This window comes from Molothrus ater, chromosome 6 (assembly GCF_012460135.2).
Source record: "Molothrus ater isolate BHLD 08-10-18 breed brown headed cowbird chromosome 6, BPBGC_Mater_1.1, whole genome shotgun sequence".
Classification (NCBI taxonomy): domain Eukaryota; kingdom Metazoa; phylum Chordata; class Aves; order Passeriformes; family Icteridae; genus Molothrus; species Molothrus ater.
Genome location: NC_050483.2, coordinates 54,134,118 through 54,152,501, shown reverse-complemented (window position 1 = coordinate 54,152,501; position 18,384 = coordinate 54,134,118). Strand labels below are relative to the sequence as shown.

At 42.4% G+C, this 18,384-nt stretch overlaps 1 protein-coding gene across 5 annotated transcripts in view; it reads left to right on the top strand.

Moving 5' to 3' along the window:
- The window catches only part of AKT1 (AKT serine/threonine kinase 1), a 78,905-nt gene that overhangs the window by 55,328 nt on the left and 5,193 nt on the right, over window positions 1-18,384 (top strand). For all 5 annotated transcript variants that reach the window (XM_054515122.1, XM_036383813.2, XM_036383814.2 and 2 more), the window contains 7 exons: window positions 156-287; window positions 454-519; window positions 2,363-2,431; window positions 3,146-3,271; window positions 4,536-4,664; window positions 9,094-9,308; window positions 16,582-16,669. In XM_054515122.1, coding sequence (XP_054371097.1) covers window positions 156-287; window positions 454-519; window positions 2,363-2,431; window positions 3,146-3,271; window positions 4,536-4,664; window positions 9,094-9,308; window positions 16,582-16,669 — 825 coding nt within the window. The remainder of the gene's footprint in view (window positions 1-155; window positions 288-453; window positions 520-2,362; window positions 2,432-3,145; window positions 3,272-4,535; window positions 4,665-9,093; window positions 9,309-16,581; window positions 16,670-18,384) is intronic.

The window sequence follows — 18,384 nt, the reverse complement described above, 5'->3', positions numbered from 1 at the left end:
TCTGCTCCTGAATTCTACTAAACAAAAGGATTAAAAAACCCACATGTGCGACATATGTGATGTATTCTCACGTGAATGAGAAATTCTGGTCTGAGAATAATAGACTTCTTGTTAGATCATGTAATTCATTTCTTCTTTATCTGTATCGTTAACAGACCATGAATGAGTTTGAATACCTTAAGCTACTGGGAAAAGGCACTTTTGGAAAGGTCATTTTAGTTAAAGAAAAAGCAACTGGACGATATTACGCTATGAAAATTCTGAAGAAGGAAGTTATTGTAGCAAAGGTGAGTAGATGGGAAACTTTGGGATGTGCTTTATCCTTGATACAGCCTTTGTCAAAGTCATGGGAAGAATTCTCAGAGTAGTTGTAAATAATTGCTCTGTTAGTGTTTGAAATGGACCCCTGATCTGGGGAATCAGTTTGCTGATTTCCTTCTGCTTGTGTTTCAGGATGAAGTAGCACACACGCTGACAGAAAACCGGGTTTTACAGAACTCTCGGCACCCATTCCTAACAGTAAGCATTTCTGCCTCTGCACAGTTAACTTGATATCACTACCACCAAGGCTTTCCTTATTTTTTGTTTCTTAATGCATCTTAGGTCTGTGTTTACAGAGTGTCTGTGTACTTTTGTAGCCTTCTATTTTAGGGGTGCATAAATGAAAATACTTTTTCAAGTTTTCTGATTCTTGGAGGGCAGGTCCTTAGCACCTCTTGAAGACAGTGTTAGTGTTTCAGGCTGTGGTTTGACATTAGGGCTCACCCATTTAATTGCTATCTTGAGAGGAGTATCTGCTTTCCTTGCCCTTCAAATGTTTGGTCTCTCCTTTGTAGCAGAGGTCAGAGTGACTCTGCTTTTGTGACGACAAATTCAGGAAGATACATTGGGGAGAAAAACCTTTGATTTTGTCTTTGTTGTTTTTTTAACAGATACAGCTCACCAGTGGAATTAGAGCACTGGTAATGCCAGCCAAAGGATAGTGGTAGGAGCATGTGGAATGGGAAGGAGAAGAGCAGGACTGTGCTTTATCTGCTTTTATTGCTGCTTTCCTTTTGAATTGTAAAGTCAATCCATACTCTCATTTTAGACCTCCAGTGCCAGCAGTCTCTCTGGGCTGAGTTCAGATATCCAAGTTCCATCTCAAGATTTTGTTTGTAATATTTACTACAAGTTGTCTCTAAATTTTTTACAACAGCTTAAAGCCTCTAAGAGACTGTTTAGGATCCTGGTTGTTTCATTTGGCCAGGTACAAGGGCTTAGCTGGAACTTGGACCTTTTAAGCATGACCTCTGGAAGTAAATATTGCTTGTATTGAGTAAACTCAATAATGTTGACATGTCTAAAACCTGGTTCTTCATTTTTCCAGAAAAAATATGACTGGTTTAAAAGTGCCACCCTTTGTAATGAAGACAACAATATCATATTCAGTATTTTTTTTAATGCTTTTATAAACTCAAGTATCCAGAACAAGGGCTGTCTTGAGATGTTAGCTACAAGACTGGGTTTAGCTTGGGTGCTAGGAAAAGGTTCTCACCCAGAGAGTAGTTGGACCCTGTAATAGGCTCCCCAGGGAAGTGGTCACAGCACCAGCTTGACAGAGTCCAAGAAAAATTTGGAGAACACTCTGAGGTCCTTTGTGGGATTTTTGGGGTGGTCCTGTGCAGGGCCAAGAGTTGGGCTTGATGATCCTTTTGGGCCCCTTCCAGCTCAGCATATTCTGTGATGAAAAACCTTAATACTGTGGCAAACAAGTTGATGTTACTCCAGGAATCCATGTGACAGGACTATACACAGGCACCTTGTGACTCTCCATCACAGCCTCCATCTGGTCTGTTTTTGTGAATTGCTCACAAATTGGTATTGCCAGTGTTGGCCCATCCCCTGGCAGGCTGTCAGAAGGGAGCAGTTGCAGGCAGCAGGGCAGAGGCCAAGGGGCTGCTGTGTGAAAATATGTGTGTTTCATACAAGAGGTCTTGTAGCCAGTGTGGTGAAACCTTGTGCTCCAGGGTTTGGTTGTGGCCTCTTTTCTGTCAGTTGAACCTGTGGCCAGAGGAGGAAACTTCTGTCACTGTTGGTACACTTTGAGTCCCTGTTAATGGGGCAGAACTTTGTTTTGCAGCATTTTAGGTGATGATAGCTTCTGCAAGGAATTTGTTTAATGTTTTATTAAATTTATTTAGTGAAATAAGTTGGCAGTTTCCTCAGCTGCAACAGGAAAATAAAAGTATTATATAAGATTTAAGGACAAAAAGTTGACTAAAATAAAAAATTTCATGTCTGCTTCTGAAAATCTATTAAAAATGCTTTTCTTACTGTCACTGTGATCTGTCTTCTAAGTTTTGGTTTAAATCTGTTTCAGGCTTTAAAGTATTCCTTTCAGACACACGATCGCTTGTGTTTTGTTATGGAGTATGCTAATGGAGGGGAGGTAAGGGAAATACAATAATGTTTAATACTTTACGATTTTCCTGTTCTACTGCTAATTTTGCTTGACATTATTTAGCTAAGGCCCATTTTTGCAATTCTAATTAATCCAAGCTGTCCCAATTAAACAGAGCTGTTCACAGGTTTAACTAATATGAAGAAGTAAGACTTAATTTTTTCAACTCCATTTTTAGAACATAGAGGTTTTGGGCATAGGTTCATATTTTACATGACAGCAGTATATTGTAATCTGACATTTAGAAGTTCAAGAAGGCAAGGTTGCTTTCTAGTTGCTGTAGCTGTCAGACAAGTTTTAACACTTAAATTAACATTGTGAGTGTACTTGGAGGGAGAACTAGCAACTGCTGACGGCTATTACAGTCAGGAAGGAAAAGTTGGAATATTAACATTTCTCTTAAACCATACATTAGGCTTTAGTTTTAGTATGTAATTGTAGTTCTGTCAAAAATAGTTTTATAATTTTCTGAACCTGTAAGACTGTAGTACATGAACTGGTTATCAGTGTGTGTCTGGGAATATGAGACATAATTATCTAATAATTTAATTTATGATGCTTTTTAACACATTTGGGAACTCAGCTGGGTGAGGATGGGAAGGGGTTTCCTCTTAGTTAATAGCATCTTCCAAGCAGGATGACTTGTGAACTGCAAGGCATAATTCAGAAACATTTAAAGTTAAGAATTTACTGTTCTTGTAGCTGTTTTTCCATCTGTCAAGAGAGCGTGTCTTCTCTGAAGACCGCGCTCGGTTTTATGGGGCTGAGATTGTTTCAGCGCTGGATTACCTGCATTCAGAGAAGAATGTGGTTTATCGAGATTTGAAGGTACGTAGAAAAATCATTTTCAGGCTTTTTGGGGTTTGGCTTTTTGTTTGTTGTTAAAAAAAGCAAATGATCCTGAACTATTAAGAAATCCTTTCCTGACTGAACTTTATCCAAACTGTTGTTGCAGCTGTTGGACTGGACTTTACAGGATGTCTAAACCCTTTGATAGTCCAAGAAGCTGCATAAGGCATTTATTGTGACTCTGGCAGCATTTCAGAGAACTTGAAGGGTTACTGGGCTACAGGGGTTTAATTTTCACTTGCCTGCTTATGTTCTGAGAGAAACTTTGCTGGTGCTTCTGCACGGTGGAACATAATCCTGGTCTTAGCAGAGAGATGGAAGTTCACACTGCATGGATGTTGTGCTTCCTTGCAGTGTACTCACATCATCTGCATAGTAGCTGCTTGCAGTTAGAAAACTGTCTATGCTTCAAGTTATTCACTTGTTTGGGGAGCACAGAAGGGGAAAAGAAACCCCAACCAAACAAGGTATCGCAGAGGCAAACAGACTTGAGAAATTCTTGAGGAAAATGCAACAATAACATTTTCTTTCTTCCTGAGAAGAGTTTTTAGGACAGGATGAATGGATCCTGATAGTTTATTTAGGTGCAGTCTGAAAGGAAGCATGCTCTGTAATGTTCTCAGACTATGTCAGAGTAATTTTGGGATCTTTGTCTCGATATCACTGTGATTCCCCTGTAATGCACTTTATTGATACACTGAGGAAACTCCTAATACCTGGGTGACTTTCTCAAAAATCAGAGGCTCAGGGTGGGATGAATACTATGTGCTGAGTAAATGTATATACTGATTCTCATTGAAAGAGTCTCTTTGGAAGTGGTTCCTTAATGTTGCATATGATTTCTGTTTTATTTATTTTATGCTATTACTTACTGGTACAGATTATTTAATTAAATCAGAGTAAAAGCAGGGATGAAGTTGTGTGAGGGGCAATACTTAATATACTTTCTAAAGAACTGGTGTTCTATTGATGATGATACTGTAGAAGCATAAATACAACGTTCATGTTCTGCGTTCTTTCTATATATATGATTGGTTATCCCAAGAATTCAAATTAGTTACTTTATGTTCCCTAAAGAACCAAGCACAATGTTACAAATGTATATTTACATTTTATGTGCTCTGGCTATGACCCCAGTGAGGATGAGGTTCAAAACTGACCTGCAAAATTCATGTCTTTGATTATCCTGCTCAGGATTAGTGTATGTTACAGGTAATCATGTCTTTTAATTTGGCTTCCCCAGTTGGAAAATCTTATGCTGGATAAAGATGGACACATAAAAATAACAGACTTTGGACTATGTAAAGAAGGCATCAAGGATGGAGCAACAATGAAGACTTTCTGTGGCACTCCAGAGTATCTTGCACCAGAGGTATGTTTATGTTGGCTGTTGTGTTAAATTGCCTTCTTTCACGCCTTCCGTGGTAGCAGTAGGAGTACAGAATAATTCCTGTGCCATGATGTGCTCATGCACTAACTGCTGTTATATAATTACACATCCTGAGACTCCTTTATTCATCATGATCTGGAACACATCTTTAGCATAATGATACATGATAATTTTTTGGCGGGGTAGTTTCTTCCACTTGACAGAGTATATACATTTTACTGGAACAGTGCTTGTTTCTTGTATCAAATACATAATTTTTAAAAAAGCCCTTTTAATCACTTCAGATATTTCATGATAGATTATCTTTTTTGCAGCTTGCTATGTGTTTTCCTATTTGAAAGGTTATCAGTAGGACTTCACTTGAGAAGTAGAAGTATTGTCCAATTCTTTTACTGTTTGAGGACATTCAAAGGTGACATGCTTTCAGAAACAGGACAGACCAAGCTGTTTCTGCATTATTTAGCATGGCATGCATTAAAAGTGCTGACTGTTTTATGACTACAAAAGCACAAGATATTTCTCAGTGTTGATTTGAGCACTCCAGTTTTAGAGGAAATAAATCCAGGCGGGGGAATCTCAGTTCCCAAACAGTTTTGGGTAATTTTTCTTGTGAAAAATTTTTTTTTCCTTTTCAAGTGCAAAATTCAAATGCATATTTGCAGGTTTGTTCCTGGAAGCACTCTGAGTTGTGCACAGAGGTGGTGTTAGAGCTGGGGGTGAGTTGGGGTGGATGGGAAGTGGGGTCAGGTTGTAGGGGATGCATGTGCACTCGGTGCTCTGCCCATGCTCTGAGCTTTGTGGATGCAAACTCCTGGACTTGTAGGAAGCCCGAGCCCAGGTGGGGTGCCTTGCACCAGGGCTTCTTCCCATACAGTGGGGCTTTGCTTCCCGTGGCATTTGCATTTCCATCCTGCTCAGAGCACACACAGAAGTGAGCCTGGGGCTGCTGGCAGGTTATGGATTGTTGGCACAGCTTTCCTCTGAGTTGGGAGACTTGAGCATTGCAAACCTGCCTTGAATTGAACTGTGCAGAAGTAACAAAAATGGGAAACCAGCGTGGAGGAGGAATTTTTCTGCTGTGAGCTGATGTCTTTGCCGATCAGCGCTTTTGTGCTCCCTGCTTTCATAATGATGGCAGCATGCTCTTGGGTTTTGTTTGGTTTTTGTTGTATGGTTTTTTTTTTTTTAACTCCCAGCTGCTTTCAAGGGCCTCCAGTCCTTTGTAATAATGAAGAACATGGGCACCTGTCGAAGTAGCTTGCAGCAAAGAGGCGGAGCCAGTCTCACGATGACTGCCAGCTTTTCCATGGATCACCAGAAGTCTTCAGTGAATCTAAATTGGGGTCCATGCACCACAATTTGAGATTTACTGATGCAGAGAGTAATTAGCAGCATGACAGAGTGTTTATTATTCATAAACATGCCTTTTATTTAAGCTTCCCTCTTAAAATCAATTGCTGAACTTCAGTTTCTCATCAAGGATTTTATGAGGACAGCTAAAAATATTTATTGTTTTGGTTTTTCCTAACTTGGAATGTGGGGATTCCCTGTGCAGGCAGTTGGGCTGTTCTTTCTGTTCTGTTACTTGTTATTATTTTTTCTTTTTTAATATTTATGATGAGTTGGCTCATCCAAAAACCCTGAAGGACAAATCCTTTTGATTAACTCAGTTCTCTCCCTTACTTGAAAGTCCCATCTGTGAGTTGGAGTGTTAAATTCTGGGGAGGCTTTTGTCATCTGGTTGATAGCATGCAAAAATCTGGAAATTGTGTGCAAAAGATCTTCTGTGCATTTGAGGTCATACATCCTTCAAAGCAGGGGTGTCAGTGCTCCTGTCTGCATTTGTAACTCGAGTCCAGCACGGCAGTGTGTCTGTACAGTTGTTGCACCGTTGTTTTTAGGTTCATACTGGAATCTCATGCATGGATGACAGTGACTGAACCATGTCAACTTTGATGTGTCAGATGCATCAATGGCTGTGATGTGTACAGCTGTTCTGCCTTCTTTTTTGAATTCCATCTCACAACAGTCTAGAGCTGCTCGTTAAGAAATTATGATCCCTTAATTTAGGTGAAATGACCTTGTTAGTTTACTGCTCTCCAGCTATCCAGTGTCTTGCAATAAATCATGGATGAGTGCAATATTTTTTTTTGTTATGGTGCAGTTTTGATACTCACACCATTGCTCTCTTCTACTCAATCACTAATCTGAAGATATGCTCATTGTGCTAAAGAACTTTGAAGAAATAACTATTTTATATTCTGTTTAAAATTAATGGAGGTGAAGGAAATCGTTGTAGTTAGTAATCTAGTTTATAATACAGAGCATTAATACACTTTTTAAAGTAACATGTGAAGTGTTTACTGCATTTTAGAAGCACCTGTAACATTAACTACATGCGCAGCAAAGACCTCTGTGGTTTTCTTTTTCTTTCAGTCTCTCCTATTGCATCTCTTGCAGCAGTTTAAAAAACAAAAATACAAATCGGAGGCCGTGTGAGTGTTTTATTTTAGGCAAGCCGAGCGTAGGGGAGTGTGAACAGGAAGCGCTGGTGGAGCGGGGTGACTCAGAGCGGGAACTGCATTGTCACACAAACTCCCTGAGCCGAGGGGAGCCGAGGGCTGCCGTGCCTCGGCAAGGACGGGGCCGGCTCCCGGAATCCCAGAACTGCATTGTCACACAGACTCCGTGAGCCGAGGGGAGCCGTGCCTCGGCAAGGACGGGGCCGGCTCCCGGAATCCCAGAACTGCATTGTCACACAGTCTCTGTGAGCCGAGGGCTGCCGGGCCTCGGCAAGGACGGGGCCGGCTCCCGGAATCCCAGAACTGCATTGTCACACAAACTCCGTGAGCCGAGGGCTGCCGGGCCTCGGCAAGGACGGGGCCGGCTCCCGGAATCCCAGCCGGCGGCAGCTGTGCCGGCCGTGTCCATGGAGGGGGCAGCTGCAGAGCCAGCTGTCGTTTGGTGTGAATCATGCGGCCGGGGATGCTGGAAATAGACCGACGTGGGGTAATCCAATACCTGGCAGCCTTTTGATTTTTACTGCAGGCCCTCTCCCTCGTTCAGATAATTAAGGGGAATAATTAGTGAATAAAGAGAGGCAGAGTGCAAACAGTTGTTATGTGAAGTGCCTCGATGGTTCTTTTTTATGTATAAAACCTTTATATCACGATTTATAAGACGTAAAGATCTTGCTTTTGTTAAGCTTGCACTGACTTGGGCTCTTTTACCTTTTTAATTTTGAATGTTAAGTATTCTGAATCGCAGGAATGTAAAGCTCACACAGACACTGTCCAGTGAGAAAACAGGATGGTGGTGCAGTTGTGGTTCATGCTCTTGGCACGAGTAAGTAGCTGAGTGCAGGCCCCTGCAAAGAGCAAAGATGATAACTAAAACCTGAGGACAGGGTTTGGAACATGAGATGTTGGTGTCAGCTACGGACAACTGCATAGGAGACACAAAGTCTGGAGAAGCCCTGGTAGCATCCACTGCACAGGCCACAAAACACTCCCCACTCCCTTCAGCAACTCTCTGCACTGTGGCAGGGCTTCTCTGGAGCAAGTAGGAAAGGGCGAAAGAGCTGCTGGGGTCCCGAGTCCCTGCACCAGCCACTGCTTTGCTAGGTAGAAGTACCCAGGGGAAGGAAGAATGAACTGTGCTGGGCTCCTTTTGCTGTGAGACCTGGCAGAAATCCACCCCACTGACTGTTCCTGTGTTTGCAGCCCTCTAAGCAGAGGCAGGAGTGCCTTTGGAGCAGGGCAAAGGGTTTGGGGGGAAACATTTCCAGACAATTTGGCTGCCATTTTACAGCTCGAGAGCCGGTCAAATGTTAAAACTGTTGTTCTGGCTCTTAGTGTTTAATATAGATTAGTCATTGAGTATTTGTGGGTGGTCTTTTAGGATGTGCAGAGCCACAGCTTTGGGGTGCAGGTTGATAAGAAGATGATGGATATGTTCGGCTTTTTGCTTGTGAGAGAGCAGGTTGATGGCCTTTTCTCCATGTACTGGCTCCTTGGTGGGTTGGAGTTTTTAGAAAAACTTGGATCCCGTTTGGAACAGTTTGTGATGAATAAGTGAGAGTTTAACAGCTAGCTCTGTAATGTGAGAACAGTTCTTGGCCTTTGGACTTTCAAAGGTTGTGCTTATCATGACTGTAATGTTAGGGAAGATGGGAGAAGGAAGACAAGAAAGCTGTTGTAACACTCCTGCTTCCTCCTTTTCCCCCTCTGCTCACACCGGGTGGTGAGCATGGATATCAGTTCTTTTCACATGGTTCTTCTGCAGATACTCTGCTGGTAGATATGGCTGTGTGATCAAAGATGGACTTGCTGGGGTAAATTTTGCTTCTTGAGTTCTGTGTTCATGCCTGGTGTGGGAGTATCTTCTAAAGCCTTTTCCTTGCAATCTGCAGGTTCTGGAGGATAATGACTACGGCCGTGCAGTGGACTGGTGGGGATTAGGAGTTGTGATGTATGAAATGATGTGTGGACGGCTCCCTTTCTACAATCAGGACCATGAAAAGCTCTTTGAACTCATCCTTATGGAGGAGATCAGATTTCCACGCACATTGTCACCTGAAGCAAAATCCCTCTTGTCAGGTTTGCTGAAGAAAGATCCCAAGCAAAGGTGAGGCTGTTGCTTAATAGTTGCACTTTTTAAAAGTATTTGAGACAAAATTGTAATTTAATTTTTAATCCATTCAAATTGATTGTCCAACAAGATGCAGAAGATGGATCTGCTCATTTATTTTTAACTTTTTTAATGAGCCAACAGCGTAAATAGTGACACGAAGCAGCTTTGGTGCTGAACTTCAGAGTATGGTGGCTGCCATTCAAGTAAAACTATAGCCTGAGAAAAAGCAAGTTAACCCTACCTTTGGCTGTAATGAATCCAGTGGCTGCTGTGATGCTCTACCCCAAATGCTTTTGCCTTCTGTTGCAGTTGAGACTGCTGTCCCTTTCCTGAATTTTGTCCAGATATGTGCCAGTGTTTTAGCGTCCAGCTTTGGACAGTAGGTGGTGGTGTTTGTACCGTGTTTGTAGTGGAGTTTATACCATGCTCAATTGACTTTTCCTATTTCCTCCTTTTTTTTTTTGTTTTTCTTTTATTGCTGTATTTTTAAAAAATGACCCTTGATTTAAAAACAGAAAAAAAAAGCCACAAAAGAAGCCCCTAATGGCTAACAAACAGAAAATGGAACAAGATCCAAAGAGGATGTTGACCTTCACAGAGATAAACATCAGTTTAAAAACCTGCCATCTTGTCAACCCAGACATTTTTAAAACAAATAATATTGTGACTCTGGCCCTGATCTCCTGTCCTGAACCTTCCACTGTTAATAGGCCCCAAATAGGAAACCTTTCATGTGAGGTGCAAGCAGGGAATTCCGGTTTACTTTCTGGTGTTTGTTTAGTCTGCCTGTTTGTGTGTGCACATAGCAGGAAAATGGGATTTGCCACTACCTGGATACTTGTAGCAAAGATTTCTGTCATCACTGTAGGCTATTTCCTTCACTATTTTTTGATGGAAAATCCTGTTGGGAGGTCTCATAATGCAAATGCGCAGTTTTTAATGTTGGAGGATTCATCTTGGTGGTGCTGTGGGGAACGTGGCCAGCCCTGTACAAGGTGGCAACAGCTGCAGCCCCTCCTGAACCCAGTGTCTGTGAGAGGACCTCCAGGAGAAGGTTGTGTAATTGATGAGCAGCCCCCAGGCTCTGCTCTGCAAGCCTGGCTGCAGCCCCTGCCAACAGCATTCCTGTCCAGTAAAGCACTGGGTTAAATGCAATTGTGACCCTTTCATAGCTTATTCAGGTGGGGCCTTTCAATCACAGGGAACACAAGCAGCATCTGCTGCAGTTTGTTCTTAAAGGAGCATCTCTGCTGAACCAAAATGCAATTTGTTTACAAACAAAGAATGCCCACTCGTTTCTAATTACAAGATTTTCCCAATGCCAATAATTACTCCACAATATGCTCACTTTATACAAATAGCCACTTCTTCACATGGATCTTCTGCAGGCTTGGAAGCAGTGCTGCTCTGATCTGGTGGACAGATGATTTTCATGCTGCTGATAGAAATAACTATTGACTAGACAAGCCTGCACACATGCCTTATTATAATTATGCCTAATTACACTGGTGCTTCCCAAGCTTTTTTGGATCATGGACTGTTCTTAAATACTGGTTTCTCCCCAGTCACTGTTCCCATAACTTTTAACTGAAGCTGTGGTTCAGCAAATCCCGTGCACTTTGTGACCTTTCAGGCAGCATGGAGAACTGATCTGGAAGCACTGGAGGTGGAAGTCCTGCATCCTGCCCTTGTAGTGTTATGTTCTTTTTTCTGGGTGGTCTGGGTGCTGGGGACGGCGCCTGGCATACTTGGTAGTGGACTCACAGTGTGCTCATGGAGCCATATGGACAAAAAACAGCCAGAGAGCTACTGAAATACATTCACTGAAAAGTTATCTAATGTGTGATAGTCTGTGCTTTGGGGAGCCACTGTGTAATTCAGCAGAAATGCCCTCTGGTGTCAGTGGTGGACAGAAGTTGGTGTCATTGTAATGTTTGTGGCAGAAAGTGGCAGAATTGGCAGCATAACTTTGGATGAACTTCAGACTGAGATGGAGGAGGCAGCCAAAACCATGAGAAAAAGGAAACTGGGAGATGTTGTCACTTCCCCTGAAATCATAAAAAAAAAACCTGACCAACCCAACAATAAAGGTTGCTGTAATGAAGCTTAGTGCCAAGGATACTTTAGGTTAAAGATCAGGGAGCTAGGTAATTGTGATCTCTATCAGTCACTTAAATCTTAAAAATTACCTGTTGCACCTGAGCTGGATATACTGAAGCAGTGTTAGCACACTGTGTTCAGTAATACCAGTTCAGTCTCAAACTCCCAGGCATATGGGGAAAATGTGAAGAAAAATAAATTGCATTCTGCTTTTAATCATGGCTGTTTTCTAAATTTGGTCATATGAAATCCATTTTGTAAGAGAAAAGGAATTTTGAAGTTTCTTTTGGGATTGATAGAAGTTTATTAATCTTGTAATGTGAGCCCTAATTTTCCTAAGAAGGAAAAAATCTATTCTGTAAATATTTCCTGTTAATGTGACCTGAAATTCCCCTTTGCTGCTTTGTGACATGGATCAAATGAAAAGGTAATCAGAGCATATTTTCATACATGAAACAACAAATTTTTTACCTTTTATTGTTCTTCCTGTGGCTGTGGAGACTGCATCCTGTGAAAGTGGGCATGGATCAGAGCACCCTGTGTAAGCGGGCTAAGTTTAGATGGGTGGGTAGGTTGTAAATCAGTGTCTTGCAAGCTCTGAATCTTGGCAGGTTTTTAACTTGAGAGAACTTGAGGATGGTTTAATCTGAAGTGCCTTAGTTCCTTGTCATGGGCCAGGGTTGTTCAGCCTCTCTCAGATGGGGTTTGTCACAGGCTGCTTCACCTGCCTCTGGTGCTCTTGGACCTTGCCATTCAGCAAGAATGAGAGGAAGATGATGCAGCATTTCAAAAACACCTGTTCAAAACATCTGATGCCCTCAAAGAGTTGCAGTTGTGGCTTTGGAGAGCTGAAGCTGCTCCCTGGGACCTGGTGGTCAGTTCTTGCAGTCACCTGGAGATCTGTTACTTCATTCTCCCTTGCCATGAAGGTTCTTCCATATCCACATGAAAGTTTGGTCACAGATGTTCAGGAATGTCAGAGTCAGTCAAGCCCTTACTTTTATAACTCCTTGGTATTTTCCCTAGTGAAAGGAGGAGATTTGTAGTTAAGCTGTGTGTCTGTGTCCTCTCTGCTGCTCTGCCACAGGAAGCTTAGGTGGCTGTTGAGCACCCTTGCTGTCAGGCACAGGGAGGTCTGCAGCCCTCACAGTCACTGCTGGTGTTGGAAGAGCTAAAGGTGACACTTGTGGGGACTTCAGGGGCCCGGAGGTGGTCCCAGCTAGCTGTGGCCAGCAGAAGGAGGTAACCTTGAAGAGCTGGTCCTCTTGGACAGCACCCTTGGATGCCTTGAGGACATGCAGAGTTTTGGAGCCACACATGACAGGTGACTTGTGTGTGCCTTGAGTAGGAAAGTGCTTCTGTCTCCAGACAGCTTCAGGGTCCTATGTATCAGCTGAAGTGCAAAATGCTCATGTCTCCATGTTTCACCAGGTGCTTTGAGTCAGGCTGAGATTTAGCTGTTGTGTATGATAATTTTAGTCTAAATCAGTTCTGTCCACAGCGATTTAGACAAACTCAAACAGTTCTCCCACAGAGATCTAAATTGAAACTGAGAAAAACATAAAAGGCAAGTTTACAGCATTTTTTCTCCCAGCTTTCCAGAAATCACTATTTTAGAGACTTCCCAAGCTTCACCAACCTCAAACATGACTCCTCTTGATTACTGATGTGAAGTAGGAGCTTTTCAGAGCTTTTTGGATCTACCATGTTTGTGTCACATACATGTGGTTAATGAAGAAGTGGGGAAGTAAAGCTCAGCAAAGAGCTGGGAGTTAGCTGCATTTGGCTTTCCAAAAGTTTTAATCTCTGAGCAGGAAAGCACCCAAAGACTCTGTGTACTGGGCTTTGGGAAGAATGTGGCCTTTTCCTTCCAAATATGGAGTCTTCCAATCATGCTGTTCTCAAAGCCAAAGACAGCTTCTCTGTGCTGGTAGTGCCAGTCACAGGAAGCTGCTGTGGATAGAGCTCCCAAATCCTTCCTGTGGCTACTAGAAGGCTCTGAAGGTAAGGGCCATAGTAAAATAAGCTAGTGGTGTCCATCTTGACTGTATCAGAGAAGGAGAAATAAGAGTCTGTGTGCTTGGAGATGGTGAGCACCAACAGCCTTTGCTGGGCTGTCGTTCTTGAGCCTGGAGGAGATGTTTGTGCCATGGTAGAATTAGGTTTGAGGGCAGGGCTGACTCAGAGAAATCATGTGAAGACAGGGCTGGAAAACCAGAAGTGTGCAGGTTTCTTTTTAAAGAGCTGGGAATGGACCTGGGAGCTGAGCACTGTTTACTTCTACAAGTAAGTGGGCAAGTAGAGATACATTATTTTTCATGTGATCCACTAATTACAATCTTCCTATGTGTTTACAGACTATATTTATACCTATATGTTTAAAATACAGTACAGCAAATTTTAAAATTTATTTTTATATGATATATCTGTGGAATGATGGCTGATTGCCCTCAGTTTATGGAGCACAGACATTTGTCATTAAATGGTTAAAGGGACTTAAAAGCAATATGCAGTTTCATAAAGATATAAAATGTGAAAATCATTTCATTTTAATATTGATGTTGCACTTTATTAATAATTTTCACTTTGGATTTAACTAAAATAAGAAAGTCTCTCAAGTGTAGATAGAAGTTGAATGAATAACCAGAATTGTTTGGCAGTTAGGTTTTGAGGGATGTTTTTTTCTTGTTTTTCTTTAAATTACTTTTTTGCCTCTATACTTTCTGTTCTATTTCTTTATATACTGTAAATTTCTGTAGCTTTTGCTTTTCAAGTCCTATATATACTATTTTTGGTTCTGTCTGAGGACTTAAATGTGCAGAATTTAACTTTATGATCCAGGAATCTCTTCAGAGCTCTTATTTCTGCTGCATTTTACTTTATTTATTACATGTCTGTATGAAAGACAAACCTGCTGCTCTTTACATCCTCACTGGTGCTTAACCATAATTTTTGTGCTAGTTGCCAATTTAATTCTGTTGTCCTTGAGACGGACCTTTCGTAATAATTCTGGAAAACAAGACTGTATTTTGGAATAAATCCATATCCAAAATACGAGGTATCTGTTGTTTCATCACTTTGACTGGATTTGTGTCATTTTTAAAAGGTAAGTAAAACATCTGGAGTATTTCTTGGCATTTCCCTGAATATGTGTTTGCCCTTCATGGAACACAGGCTTGCATTAGATAACATATTCTGCAAAGCACTTGTACATGGCTGCAGCCAGCCAGCCTTCTGCCTGCTTCTGCAGAACACATTCAGGTGCTTCTTAGCTCAGAATCACTGCTGAGCTCCTGTGCAGTCTGTTGACATCTGTGGATAAAGAGGATTGACTCCACCCTCTTCATCAGCCATCATCATTGTGCTGTGGAAGCAACAAGGAGTCTGGCAGAGACTTGGCAAAGCCACTCCACCTGGAGGGAACCAGCCGAGAAATGATTACTCACAGAGTTTGTTTCTGTTCCCAGGCTGCCCTGGAGTTTGTCTCTGTTCCAGGCTGCTCTGCAGCTGTAGAAAGCCCTGCCAGGCAGATGGGAGAGCTCTCATCCAGCTTGGTTGGGCCCCTGGGGCTCTGGGGTGGACTTGGGTTGGTCTTAGAGCTCACCTGGGGAGGAGAGAGTCACCCAGGTACTGGGAGGCTGGGGAGCTGTTCCACTGCACATTTCCAGAAGGATGATAGGGAGCAGACCCCTTAGGTCACTGTGGCACTGTAATGGAAGAGGGCAAGGAAGCAAGCACAGCCCCTGGACTGTCAGGCACCTGTGCTGCTGGGTGTCCCTGGTAGAGCTGTGGCCTCTGCCAGTTTGCTTTAACTGAGATGGTGCTCGGGCATGGCCGAGGGCTTGAATGCTTCAGGATCCATTCCCAGTGAGCACTGAGAACAAAGTGTCACAGTATTTGACTTTCCCATGCTGAGCTGTCATCCAGTGCTGTCCCAACAGCATTGTGCTTTCATGCTGCATTCCAGAGCATGCAGTCTCAAGCTGTAAAAATGCCACTTCAATGGCTTTTAGCACAGCCTTCATATTTTCTCTGATACTTTGAACCAAACCCCTCCCCTCTATCCCCAGATAATCATGACCTGGGGCATGGGGTTACCACAGGTGGCCCAGGGGACATTCAGGGCCAGATGTTGTGCACAATGGATGAGGCCCGGCCAGGTGTTGGCTCCAGGCCCAGAGAACAGGCCTTGTCCCTGATGTCTGTAACAGTGTAACTCTAGCCTGGGTCTTGTAGAGTCATTGCTTCAAGCTCTTGAAATGGGGTCAGTATCTCAGCTTGCCAGTGGCACCAGGCATGGGAGAACAGGCAGATCCTAGAGATCAGCCTGGGTGAACGTGGGTAACACCTGAGCGTTGTTTTAACCTTGTTACCTGAGTCTCCTGCTGATTACCCAGTATCTGTTTTGTTCTCTCATTGCCTCCTTTGCTTGCAGATGTGGTTCAGTCTTTTAGAGAACATTTTAACCTCCACAGCAAAATTTAAGCATCAGTTAGCTCAACACTGCAGCAAAACTGATTGCATCTATAAGCTGTGTGGACAGTTTTATTTTGGAATAAAAGTGCTTTATCTTGATATACCTCAAGTCAATAAAACACCCTTTGTGCTTTCCTGAAGCCAAGGAAGAGGAAAGATTTGCATATGCTGTGATATTATCACTGCAGTTGTCAACTGTTTTCTTTAATGGAAATTTAAATCAAGTTGCATAAATCAGTTTGCCTTAAAAAGCCTTGTCTCTCTTTCACTTCAAATTCAGTTTTACTGCTGGCATCACTGTGCTCTAGAAGACTGTAAGGGGTAGTTGCATGTTAATGTAGAGGGAAGGATCTGTGGCTCAGACTTTTTATTTTACAGGATCTGCTGTGGTCCCCAGGACAGCATCATTCCTGAAGGGGAGGTTTTTTGAACTGTGGTTATTGTTTCTTCTTTGTCTAAGAGAGACATTTTTTCTAATTCTGTTTGTTAGCCTGTTTTTAAATCTTTTAGTGGAACTGTGTTGAAGCCTAAAATAGGCCTTGCACAAAAAACCAAGCACACAGCAAATGCTAGAACTGCTCCCAAATGCATTATATAAACTCCAAATTTCTTCAGTACACTGCAATAAAAATTGTATTAGAAAAAATAACTGTACTCAAACATTTAATTACTTTTATTTTGCCTCCTACAGGTTAGGTGGTGGTCCTGATGATGCCAAGGAGATTATGCAGCACAAATTCTTTGCTGGCATTGTTTGGCAAGATGTATACGAGAAAAAGGTATTTATACAACTGTTCTCCCAAGGTGAATTGTAGCTGTGGATGTATCAAATGTTTCAAATTTTGTTGCTCTCTCAAGATACACAGAAACCCTCCACAGAAAAGGTTTGCAGTTGTTTTTAGCAACAAAAACTTAAAATACTGTGATCAGATTACTTCTGGATTTTTATTTTGCAGTGATAGGAGTATCTTTTAATGAGATACATGGTTTTATGGCTCAGTAAATAGGATGTAATCAAAATAGCTTCCAAATTTAGAGTATACAGGCATTTAAAATGGCTTTTCCTATGAACTCTTGCTGCCATTGCTTGCTGTTGACTGAAGCATCCCTTGCAAGCACAGAGTTACTGTTGGTTCCTGAGCATCTGAAGCCAAACTTCCTTGAGGGAGTAGTAGAAGATGGGCTCTTCTTTCCCATTGCTCTTTTCCTGCCTTTTCAGTCTAATGTTGTCAGCATTCAAGACAAGTCCTAAGACTGGACTTACATCAATCCAAGCCTAATACTACTTTTTGTGTGTGACAAAGGACTGATATGACGTGTCTGCACTTGGTGGTATTTCTCATGGGTTTTCTTTGAGGCCCACTAGGTTTGTTGGCTTTTCAGTGGAGCTGAAGTCAAAGAGCCCAGCCCTTCCTGTAAGAATGTGTTTCTTCAGTTGTCTGTGCCTCACTGCCCCTTCTTCTCAGAGAACTCTTTCACACCTCCAAGATGCCCTGCTTTGTGCTCTGAGGGTGGTGTGCTGTTGTCCTCTCACGTTCAATTCTCAGCAGCCACATTCTCATAACACTCATGAAATGCAGCCAAACGTGAGTCTGCTGATTCAAGGCTCCCATCTCTTGGTGCCACATGATCTCACTCTATCCCAGCCTTGCCTGATTTCCCTCCTTCCCCCAGCAGTCCCTCGTGCTATCAGATCTCATTTGATCTCTAAATACAGTTTGGTTTTCCCTCCAGCTGGTGGGAGCAGGTAAGAAACTTGGCAGAAACTGAGTTCCCATATTGTAGTGGGAGCATTGTCCAGTGCCTGTGTACTGCTACAGAGAGGGCTCTGTTTCCTTCTCTTCTTTCACTTCCTCACAGATCTGTGTGGCTAAAAGAACTGAAAAATCATTAAAACAAGTTTTTGTGCCTTGAAAGTGGGGATAAGACATTAAGACCTCAGTCCTTTCAGAGCATCCCTTGAGGGAGAGATGCATGCAGTCAGGAGGGCAGAAGAGAGTTCCATGGAGTTTATTGAGTATAACGTGAAAAGTAGATCTGTGTTCCTATTTTAAACAGGAAGTTGTCCCCATTTCCACCCAGCTGACAAAGTGAATGCTTGAGGGTTTGCTGGTTTTATGCAGTTTAAGGTAAAAAGCTGACAGTGGGGCTCAAATATTTTGAGTAAAGTTATTTGTCATTTGGTAGTAGTCCCAGTTCCCAGAACAGAAGAGAAATCACACGAGCTGGAGGCAATGTTTTATTTATCCATAGGACTGAGGAAGCCTTCATAAATTGTTCCATAGTGGTAAGGATTCAGATTATTCTGAAAACTATGAGGAAATTCCAAATACTTGCACCTTTTAGAGAAAACTGTGTGCTAATTGAGACTATTCCTGACCTTGGCCTATCCAAGAAGTCTAGATCCTGGCTTTGCTTGTGTCCCATTAGTGTTTGCAGCTGAGGTAGGCACATGGTGCAAATGGAGAGCCTGTGAGTAGTTGCTGCCTACATT